This window comes from Ranitomeya variabilis, chromosome 5 (assembly GCF_051348905.1).
Source record: "Ranitomeya variabilis isolate aRanVar5 chromosome 5, aRanVar5.hap1, whole genome shotgun sequence".
In the NCBI taxonomy this organism is placed as follows: Eukaryota; Metazoa; Chordata; class Amphibia; order Anura; family Dendrobatidae; genus Ranitomeya; species Ranitomeya variabilis.
Window position 1 is genome coordinate 599,830,032 of NC_135236.1, and position 12,030 is coordinate 599,842,061.

General features: G+C 44.4%; 1 protein-coding gene across 1 annotated transcript in view; it reads right to left on the reverse strand.

The window, feature by feature from the left end:
* Nucleotides 1-1,624: 1,624 nt before the first annotated feature.
* The window catches only part of NPM1 (nucleophosmin 1), a 33,152-nt gene continuing 22,746 nt past the window's right edge, over nt 1,625-12,030 (reverse strand). The window contains exons 8-11 of the mRNA XM_077266028.1: nt 5,084-5,173; nt 3,606-3,716; nt 1,962-2,036; nt 1,625-1,845 (exon numbers count right to left, since the gene is read on the reverse strand). Coding sequence (XP_077122143.1) covers nt 1,795-1,845; nt 1,962-2,036; nt 3,606-3,716; nt 5,084-5,173 — 327 coding nt within the window. The 3' untranslated portion in view covers nt 1,625-1,794. The remainder of the gene's footprint in view (nt 1,846-1,961; nt 2,037-3,605; nt 3,717-5,083; nt 5,174-12,030) is intronic.

Sequence of the window (12,030 nt, forward strand, 5' to 3'; positions counted from 1 at the left end):
CACGGTGGACACCAGACATGTAGAGTCCATTCGTTCACCTTTTCTGCGTCGCACAAAGACGCGGTGGTTGGAACCAAAGAGCTCAATTTTAGACTCATCAGACCAAAGCATAGATTTCCACTGGCCTAATATCAATTCCTTGTGTTCTTTAGCCCAAACAAGTCTCTTCTGCTTGTTGCCTGTCCTTAGCAGTGGTTTCCTAGCAGCTATTTTACCATGAAGGCCTGCTGCACAAAGTCTCCTCTTAACAGTTGTTGTAGAGATGTGTCTGCTGCTGGAGCTCTGTGTGGCATTGACCTGGTCTCTAATCTGAGCTGCTGTTAACCTGAGATTTCAGAGTCTGGTGACTCGGATAAACTTATCCTCAGAAGCAGAAGGTGACTCTTGGTCTTCCTTTCCTGGGGCAGTCCTCATGTGAGCCAGTTTCTTTGTAGCGCTTGATTGTTTTTGCAACTGCACTTGGGGACACTTTCAAAGTTTTCCCATTTTTTCGGACTGACCTTCATTTCTTAAAGTAATGATGACCACTCATTTTTCTTTACTTAGCTGCTTTTTTCTTGCCATAATACAAATTCTAAGACTATTCAGTAGGACCATTAGCTGTGTATCCACCAGACTTCTGCACAACACAACTGATGGTCCCAACCCCATTTATAAGGCAAGAAATCCCACTAATTAAACCTGGCACACCTGTGAAGTGAAAACCATTCCCGGTGACTACCTCTTGAAGCTCATCAAGAGAATGCCAGGAGTGTGAAAGCAAAGCAAAAGGTGGCTACTTTGAAGAACCTAGAATATAAGACATAACAAAAACGTGTGAAACAACTGAAATTAAGTATATAATTCCACACTTGTTAATTCATAGTTTTGATGCCTTTAGTGTGAATGTACAATTTTCATAGTCATGAAAATACAGAAAAATCTTTAAATGAGAAGGTGTGTCCAAACTTTTGGTCTGTACTGTATGTCTATGTTTGATTTTTTTATTGTTCTATTTTGAATAAGGTGAAAGGGGGGGTGATTTGAACTTTTATATTTTTAAAATATTTTATTTTTTATACTTTTGGCATGCTTCAATAGTCTCCATGGGAGACGAAGCTGCCATACCGTGATCGGCTCTGCTACATAGAGGCAATGATCAGATCACCTATATGTAGCTGAATTAATCACTTGTCATGTATGAGCGCCGACCACTGGGCAGCGCTCGCAGCAGTCAGTGACAACCATAGAGGTCTCCAGGAGACCTCCGGTTCTCATGCCAACCCACCGGTGACCCACGATCACGTGACAGGGGTCACTGGTGGGTGGATTTCCAGCCCGATGGCTGGAAGCGCGTGTTAAATGCTGCTGTCAGTTTGACAGCGGCATTTAATGGGTTAATAGCTGTGAGTCGATTGTGATTCCTCCCACGGCTATTCCGGGCACATATCAGCTGTTCAAAACACCTGACATGTCCTGGAGCCCACATCAAAGGAAGAGAAGTGACATGTGCAGTTCTAGTATGGTGCATATCGCAAAGGGGTTAATTCTCAAATTATAAAAATTTGTGAACACTAAATTTTAACACTCAAACCAACTGTAGTTACATCTAAAATAAATGTTTTTATGCCACAATGTAAGCATGTGAATTTTCAAGTAAAATCGTTTTTATTCAACATTTACAATAGGATAGCTTGACTTTCTTGACAATATTGGGGAGTACAAAAAAGGAGAGATCCATTCCAGACAAAAAAAAAAAAAAAAAATAACTAGCAGTATAAAATTAGAAGGGTAACGAAACTGGAATAAATCAAGTTATTTTAGGTCTTTCAGAGTCTTTCTCCAATTCCAGAGTTCATCAATCATCTGCAAGAGAAAAAAAAATTAACACTAAATGGGAGAATTTTCATACATAGACACCAAAATAAAGTGTTGAAAATTGCTTGTTCCATTATGTGACTAAAATATTCTTGCTGCCTCACCTTCTTATTGTCCATTCTGAAGCAATTCTTCACGTAGTTTGAAAACTTTGCTTCGGCTTTTGGAAGAGACACGCCCTTAAGAGGTATAAATTAGAGACAAGTTAGTTTATCCATAGAGATGGACAGCAAAATAGAATTGTTTTAAAAACAAGAGTGTCACTCCTTTCAGATACTCCATTGCTGAGGCTCCAGCATTTACTGGTCCCCTGCCAGTATACGCCCTGCTTTATTAATGAAAAATTGACAAGTGATTGGCTGTAGCTGTCTGATCCATGCTGGGTTGTCATCCCTGAAGGAGGAAGGAGCCGGCAGGAACCAGAAGATCTGAACCTGAGCCGCTGGAAGATCAGCCAGGTTAGTATGGCTCTAAATTTCCTCTTTAGTAGTTTTGTTTAGCAGGTAAAGTTACGGAACTTTGAAAATCAGCATTAGGGGGATTTGTCATTCCTGTAGAAATATTACATGCAAGTTGCTCCTCCACACATGATTTTCCCATTTATTTTCCTGCCTTCAGCAGCACTGTATTAAAACACTTAATTGGAGTAATTGGCGTACAAATGCTGGCAGTGAAAGTATCAGCACCTGTCTTACTCTGGGCATTCTGCTTATTTGAACAATCTTCTGCAGCAGACTTGACAAATTCACTGCCCCCTGGTAGTATAATCAAAAGGGTATCAATAAAAACCTCAACTTGGCAAGGAAAAATTAAGCCCTCAGTCAACAACCAGATCACGAAAAAAGGAGACTAAATCTTGAATTTTTTTTTTTTTTTTATATACAAACTTTGAATTTTTTTCACCACTAAAAATGAGGTGACATTCCCTTTTATGAGAGTCTGGTGCTCCACTGGAGGGGTCTTCATGTGGTGCTCTGATTACATATTCAGCTGTATGAATCCGATAGCTGCTACTGCACAGACATGGCCGGCACTATTTTCAGACCTTTTTATTTTTAAATTTATGTATACCATCAAAAACAATATATTATATATGTGATCATGCTGCAGTGAAGGCGTTGCCACCTGCCTGCAGGTGGTGATTTAATTTTTTTTATATTTAATATTCATTATGTAAACTAGGGGGCAGGTGACTGGGCAATCAGTGACCTGTGCGAAGCCATACTGGTGAATAGCTAAGCAGAGCACCACAGGTAGGCCCCCTCACAGGCTGTCCCACGTCACAGGCATATCATTAACTGAAAAATAAAGATTAAACAACCACAAGACTGATTTAATCACCCAGGTATCATTTTAATCAGTATAACGGCGCCGACCTGACACTGTCTGTAGGTTACTGGGCACAATCCTGCTGACAGGTTCCCTTTAAGGTCTTATTCACATAACTGTAGCAGAAATTACTCATGTAATTATACTCCAGAAGAGCTTTTATCTTCTTGCGTGCTGGGGACACTACCTGCTCCTTGCCTGAATAGGGGCAGAATTTAGAAACATCGCTACAGCATAGGTTCAGCCACGGATGTAGCACATCGCTGCGCCTAGCATCTTTAGTGCACAAAGCAAACAGTTGATCATTGTGATCACTGCAGTTGTGAATGGATTAGAAATGAAGCACACTAGCAACATCCAAGTCTGGATTCACATTAAACCTGATTGGACTACAGAGACACCGCGTAGATGCCATGTACCTTGTCATGTGTAGCCTGCATTTTTGCCTTCATCGCATCAAAAGTAAGGGGTGTTTTGGGTGTCTTAGGAGATTGTTGCTTGTTTTCTTGTTTCCCTTTTTGTTCTGGTGTCTAAAAAGCAAAATTGAACAATTAAATATCGGTAGCATCTACATAAGCTACAAGGCAGAACCTAGAACTAGTGCACCTAATGTAATTAAACCAAGTAAGCATATACTACCATATTACATTTGTATTTGGATGCATTTTCATTTCCATGTGTTGGAGCCAGAGATGCAAGGGCAAACTATGGTCTCATGCTTCAGATGCATAAAAGGATGTAGAGAGTTCAAGTCAGGAGTCACAAGGCCAGGTTATCTTGGTGTGTACTTGGGACCACAACACTGAAGTAGGCCTTTTTGGGATAGAGGTTTGTCTGCAATGTTAAATCTACTAATCTACAAATATTATCTATCTCCTGAAGTGGGGACAACTATTAGACTGATACGAGTTCCATCACTGGGACTCCCACCATTTGCAAGAATGGGGAACTATTTTCTGATGTTTGGTACTGACCTGCAGCTCCTTCCTGCATCACTCAAGCACTGTCTGACAGGCTTAAAGCACAGCCCTGAATGCAGAGGAAGGACTGAGCCTGCAGCTCTCAGAGCACTCTGAAGTGCGTAAGTGCCATTGCTCACTGTTTCCGTACAGTACACCGACCATGCACAGGACCAGTGTCACCACCTGCTGGAGAGTCTCAGGACAGCACATGCCAGGGGAACAAACTGGGCAGTGATTTATTCATGAGATTGTATAAAAGTCTCAGGATGGTTTGTTTTGTGGAAAGCATGGGCAGATTTGCAGAGGTGTATGAGAAACCACAAGTAATGCCTCCTGTTAGAGGAAAGTTTAAGTAAAGCAACAGCCTGCTTTTGACAACCTAATCAATTTATTTTTTTTGCAGGAAAGATACTCTAAACTTGTCAAGTATTATTAATGTAGATCTCTTCATTGGGCAACACGGCTCAGTGGTTAGCACCGCAGCCTTGCAGCGCTGGAGTCCTGGGTTCAAATCCCACCAAGGACAACATCTGCAAGGAGTTTTTATGTTCTCCCCGTGTTTGCGTGGGTTTCCTCCAGGTTCTCTTGTTTCCTCCCACATTCGAAATACATACTGATAGGGAATTTAGATTGTGAGCCCCATCAGGGACAGCAATGATAATGTGTGCAAACTGTAAAGCGCTGCGGCTGATAATTTACGTAATCACTACTTTTTCTACATCCGTGTGAGAGACCAAGTTTGGAATCGGTGCAATGTCTGGATTGACTGCTGGATTCATTGTAGCACTTAGCAATCTGCCATGGACCTTGGAAGTAAGCACACAGCCTCATCAGGCACTAAAGCCATGTAGTCATGTATATAGCTTGTATTGTGAAATCTGGTTACAGTTCCATTATCTTTAACTATGGAAGCGAGCACAATTCAAACCACTTACTTTTGGAGATTTGGCTGGAGTGGACGGTTCAGAAGCTTTTCCATTGTGACTGGACTTTTGAGCAGATTTTACTTTAGTTACTGGAGCAGGCTGTAAACAGATAGTTAACAGTTTACATTTAAAATTTGTAGTAAAATCTAGACAGTTATTTATTAAAAAGGTGGATAAGCCCAAGTAACTGCTGAGTTATCAGTTAGATATGGCAGTCATATGACTGTTGCCATGTTATGGAATGAGCATAGACATGTCGACCGTTAAACCTGCAGTTTACTAGCTTTTACTTTCTGCTTTTCAGTGCATTGCCAGGGGCATCGGCCGCCTTTGCCGACAGAGCAGCAGCCAAGTGTGCAGTTATTAGACAATAGTTTTATACTGAGGAGGACTGCCTCTCCAGCCACAATTATTTCTACAGCACATCTTGTGGCTGGGCATGGTAACCCTGGAGCAGTTCTATAACTCTGATCATTGTTAGTCCCCACAATTGTTAACTTATGTCAATCTCTGACGCACCCAGGCGCATCAATACCTCCACCCATCGGCGCACCCGTGACGTGATCTTGGTTTGCCACTGGGTTGTCGTGACAGCTGGGGGTCAGCTGCTGACCCCTGTGCGCGCCATTACGGCAACCTGCCTGTGGCCATAATACGAAGGAGACCTTGATTATTGCTATGTGCAGTGATGCTGTGGCATCACTGCTTGTAGTACAAGCGATTGGACGAGCGCATCTTTAAGTTCTTTAAGGGGCTAACCAGAAAAAGCAAAAAAAAAAAAAAGTTTAAAAATAGAAATTCACATGAGGTTTCGCCTCATTTAAAAAAGTCAGATCAAATATAACAATTAATCCAATCGGTAAACACTGTAAACTGGAAAAAATGTAAGAACGAAAAAATTATTTTAGCCTCAATTTTTTCATTTTCACATGGGCAACAGGATAAAATGGATCCTAAATTTTGTTGGGCAATTTCTCCTGAGTACACCAATACCTCACATGTGGGGGTAAACCACTGTTTGGGCACATGGTAAGGCTCGGAAGGGAAGGAGCGCCATTTGACTTTTTGAATGAAAAATTATCTCCATCGTTAGCGGACACCATGTCGCGTTTGGAAAGCCCCTGTGTGCCTAAACATTGGAGCTCCTCCACAAGTGACCCCATTTTGGAAAGTAGACCCCCCAAGGAACTCATCTAGAGGCATAGTGAGCACTTTAAACCCCCAGATGCTTCACAAATTGATCCGCAAAAATGAAAAAGTACTTTTTTTTCACACAAAATTTCTTTTAGCCTCAATTCTTTCATTTTCACATGGGCAACAGGATAAAATGGATCCTAAAATTTGTTGGGCAATTTCTCCTGAGTATGCCGATACCTCATATGTGGGGGTAAACCACTGTTTGGGTGCACGGCAAGGCTCGGAAGGGGAGGCGTGCCATTTGACTTTTTGAATGGAAAATTAGCTCCAATCGTTAGCGGACACCATGTCGCGTTTGGAGAGCCCCTGTGTGCCTAAACATTGGAGCTCCCCTACAAGTGACCCCATTTTGGAAACTAGACCCCCCAAGGAACTTATCTAGATGCATAGTAAACACTTATAACCCCCAGGTGCTTCACAGAAGTTTATAACGCAGAGCCGTGAAAATAAAAAAATAATTTTTCTTTCCTCAAAAATGATTTTTAGCCCAGAATTTTTTATTTTCCCAAGGGTAATAGGAGAAATTGGACCCCAAATGTTGTTGTCCAGTTTGTCCTGAGTACGATGATACCCCATATGTGGGGGTAAACCACTGTTTGGGCGCACGGCAGGGCTCGGAAGGGAAGGCACGCCATTTGGCTTTTTGAATGGAAAATTAGCTCCAATCATTAGCGGACACCATGTCGCGTTTGGAGAGCCCCTGTGTGCCTAAACATTGGAGCTCCCGCACAAGTGGCCCCATTTTGGAAACTAGACCTCCCAAGGAACTAATCTAGATGTGTGGTGAGCACTTTGAACCCCCAAGTGCTTCACAGAAGTTTATAACGCAGAGCCATGAAAATAAAAAATAATTTTTCTTTTCTCAAAAATGATTTTTTAGCCCACAATTTTTTATTTTCCCAAGGGTAATAGGAGAAATTGGACCCCAAAAGTTGTTTTCCAGTTTCTCCTGAGTACGATGATACCCCATATGTGGGGGTAAACCACTGTTTTGGCACACGTCGGGGTTCGGAAGGGAAGTAGTGACGTTTTGAAATGCAGACTTTGATGGAATGCTCTGCGGGCGTCAGGTTGCGTTTGCAGAGCCCCTGATGTGCCTAAACAGTAGGAACTCCCCACAATTGACTCCATTTTGGAAACTAGACCCCCAAGGGAACTTATCTAGATGTGTAGTGAGCACTTTGAACCCCCAAGTGCTTCACAGAAGTTTATAACGCAGAGCCGTGAAAATAAAAAATGTGTTTCCTTTCCTCAAAAATATTTTTTTAGCCCAGAATTTTTTATTTTTGCAAGAGTAACAGGAGAAATTGGACCCCAAAAGTTGTTGTCCAGTTTCTCCTGAGTACGCTGATACCCCATATGTGGGGGTAAACCACTGTTTGGGTACATGCCGGGGCTCGGAAGGGAAGTAGTGACGTTTTGGAATGCAGACTTTGATGGAATGGTCTGCGGGCATCATGTTACGTTTGCAGAGCCCCTGATATGCCTAAACAGTAGAAACCCCCCACAAGTGACCCCATTTTGGAAACTAGACCCCCCAAGGAACTTATCTAGATGTGTGGTGAGCACGTTCAACCCCCAAGTGCTTCACAGAAGTTTACAACGCAGAGCCGTGAAAATAAAAAATCATTTTTCTTTCCTCAAAAAAGATGTTTTAGCAAGCAATTTTTTATTTTCACAAGGGTAACAGGAGAATTTGGACCCCAATATTTGTTGCCCAGTTTGTTGTGAGTACGCTGATACCCCATATGTGGGGGTAAACCACTGTTTGGGCACACGTCAGGGCTCGGAAGGGAAGTAGTGACATTTGAAATGCAGACTTTGATGGAATGGTCTGCGGGCGTCACATTGCATTTGCAGAGCCCCTGATGTGCCTAAACAGTAGAAACACCCCACAAGTGACCCCATTTTGGAAACTAGACCCCCGAAGGAACTTATCTAGATGTGTGGTGAGCACTTTCAACCCCCAAGTGCTTCACAGAAGTTTATAACGCAGAGCCGTGAAAATAAAAAATAATTGTTCTTTCCTCAAAAATTATGTTTTAGCAAGTAATTTTTTATTTTTGCAAGGGTAACAGGAGAAATTGGACCCCAACAGTTGTTGCCCAGTTTGTCCTGAGTATGCTGGTACCCCAAATGTGGGGGTAAACCACTGTTTGGGCGCACGTCGGGGCTTGGAAGGGCGGGAGCACCATTTGACTTTTTGAACGCAAGATTGGCTGGAATCAATGGTGGCGCCATGTTGCGTTTGGAGACCCCTGATGTGCCTAAACAGTGGAAACCCCTCAATTCTAACTTCAACACTAACCCCAACACACCCCTAATCCCAACTGTAGCCATAACCCTAATCACAACCCTAACCCCAACACACCCCTAACCACAACCCTAACCGCAACACAACCGTAACCCTAATTCCAACCCTAATCCTAACCCTAATCCCAACCGTAACCCTAATCCCAACCCTAACCACAACTGTAACCCCAACACACCCCTAACCCTATCCGTAACCCTAACCACAAGCCTATTCTTAACCCTATTTCCAACCCTAGCCCTAATTCCAACCCTAACCCTAAGGGTATGTGCCCACGTTGCGGATTCGTGTGAGATTTTTCCGCACGATTTTTGAAAAATCTGCAGGTAAAAGGCACTGCGTTCTGCCTGCGGATTTACAGCAGATTTCCAGTGTTTTTTTGTGCGGATTTCACCTGCGGATTCCTATTGAGGAACAGGTGTAAACCGCTGCGGAATCCGCACAAAGAATTGACATGCTGCGGAAAATACAATGCAGCGTTTCTGCACGGAATTTTCCGCACCATGGGCACAGCAGATTTGGTTTTCCTTAGGTGTACATGGTACTGTAAACCTGATGGAAAACTGCTTCGAATTCGCCGCGGCCGATCCGCTGCAGATCCGCGGCCGATCCGCGGCCGATCCGCTGCGGATCCGCGGCCGATCCGCTGCGGATCCGCGGCCGATCCGCTGCGGATCCGCGGCCGATCCGCTGCGGATCCGCGGCCGATCCGCTGCGGATCCGCGGCCGATCCGCTGCGGATCCGCGGCCGATCCGCTGCGGATCCGCGGCCGATCCGCTGCGGATCCGCGGCCGATCCGCTGCGGATCCGCGGCCGATCCGCTGCGGATCCGCGGCCGATCCGCTGCGGATCCGCGGCCGATCCGCTCTGTGTGCACATGCCATAACCCTACCCCTAACCCTAACCGTAACCCTACCCCTAGTTCTAACCCTAACCCTAGTGGTAAAAGAAAAAAAAAATATTTTCTTTATTTTATTATTGTCCCTACCTATGGGGGTGATAAAGGGGGGGGTTTATTTATTATTTTTTTATTTTGATCGCTGTGGTAGAACCTACCACAGCGATCAAAATGTACCTGTAACGAATCTGCCAGCCTGCAGATTCGGCGGGCGTACTGAGCATGCGCCCGCCATTTTCCAAGATGGCGGCGCCCAGCGAGGAGACGGCCAGACACCGGGAGGATCGGTAAGTATGAGGGGGTGGTGGATCGGAGCACAGGGGGGGGGGATCGGAGGACGGGGGGAGCGGACAGGAGCACGGGGGAGCGGACAGGAGCACGGGGGAGCGAACAGGGGGACGGAGGGGGGTACCTGACAGAACGGACGACTGGGGAGGAGATCGGGGGCGGTGGGGGGGGGGGGGCCAGTACATGATTTCCAGCCATGGCAGATGCTATTGCAGCATCGGCCATGGCTGGATTGCAATATTTCACCATTTTCATAGGTGAAATATTGCAAATTGCTCTGATTGGCTGTTGCACTTTCAACAGCCAATCAGAGCGATCGTAGCCACGTGGGGGCAAAGCCACCCCCCCCTAGGCTGAAGTACAACTCCCCCTCTCCCTGCAGATCGGGTAAAATAGGAATTAACCCTTTCACCCTATCTGCAGGGATGCGATCATTCCATGACGCCGCATAGGCGTCATGGGTCGGGAAGGGGTTAAAACACTAGACATGCTCGGTATCACCGTAATGGTACTGATGAGAACCAGAAAGCGAGGTCATTTTTACCACAAAAATTACACTTAACATGATTCCTAAAAAACTGTCAGAATTGTGTTGGATTTCACAATTTCACTCAAATTATTTTTCTCGTTTTCAAGTACATCATGTGGTAAAATGAATGGTGTCATCCGAAGTGCAACTTGTCCCACAAAAAAAAAAAAGATTATAAAGTACTTTACACGCAAATGGAAAATTATATTTTATTTGTAAGGCCAAAAAATATTTTTGTAACATTTCAGCCCTACAACATGGGCCTTTTCCATACTGATTGCAAGGAACAGACAAGGTTCCATATAATGTGGTGCACGGGGAAAGGCAGTATCTGCGTAATGTTGTGCATGCCTGCCTTTCACAATGCCACATTAAGAGCCCTGCCTATTCCTTGCATTCAGTTTGAAAAAAGCCCATGAAAGGCCGAAATGCTCACTTGCTATGAGCGCCACCTGCTGGGCGGCACTCACTGCTAACCGGCTATGACAACCAAAGGGGTCTGCTGCAGACCCCAGATTAACATGTTAAACTATTGTCAACCCACTGTCATGTGACACGGGTGCCGATGGGCGGGATTAGTGACATCCTTCTGGCACGAACATGTTAAATGTCAATGTCAGATTCACAGTGGCATTTAATAGGTTAACAGCCGCGGGTGGATCACAATTGTTAGGGGCACATATCAGCTGATAAAATGAGCTGACATGTGCCGGAAGAAGGGTGGGCTCATCGCCTCATCCATCCTATATCCAGACTTATCAGTGCAGAAGTGAACAATGTACGGCACAACCGATGAGATTACTGTCAAATGTAAAGGAAAATTCCAGTCTACTGCCACTGTTTGTAAATCAGTTTCCCCATGTTCATAGCTGAACATGCACAAAACTGTAGACCATTACAGTACAGCGTCACCGATCTAATTCATACTGCAGCCCGTCCTAGTCACACGTCAGGATGGGCTCCAGGCTGAAGAAATACAACTCCGAGACCAGCGACCCAGAGCACAGCTGTCACATGATGAAATCTCCCTCGCTGAGCACAAATGGGTCATCTCCAGCTTCATCCTCCTCAGTTTTTCTGTTGGGCACAGTCAGTCTCTGTGCATGGCTATCAAGCTGTCAGAGGAGGAGGAAGCTGGAAGATCACCCTGCCAAGGATAAAGTGCGTTACAACATTTCACATACAGCAGGATGAATTATACAAGGCGCTCCCATCAAAGCAATACAAATGTTACATCTTAGAAAGAGTAAGTCTTAAGATGAAAATAAAAATAGCTAAAAGGATGGTCAAATTTAATTCTTAAATACTTTTAATTGTGCAAATCACTCATTTTGTCTTGGGAGGTAATATAGCTAAAATGTCTGCTGCTTTTACAGAAGCCTGCCTCATCGTGTTAACAGGACAGGTGCCTGTGAGCTGGTGCAGTGGGAAGCTTGCTCCCCTTCAGGTTTAGGAAGATGGGCTCCCAGTGGATATTCTGTTCTAATACAGGAGACATACTGAGGCAAGAGGCTAGCCACTTCTGCCACCCTGTCTTTCTGAACGCCAGCTAGTGGCTGCTGTGAGCTAGAGATGGGGTGATAGCAGCAGGGCTCAGGCAAGTTTCTGTCAGTGTAATAAAGAGGTCATTGTAAATCTACTGAAATACCCAAATTACCAAATTTTAGCTTTTCAACTTCCTTTTACATTAAATCTGGCAAATATAAAGGTGCATGACAGTCACCAACTTCTC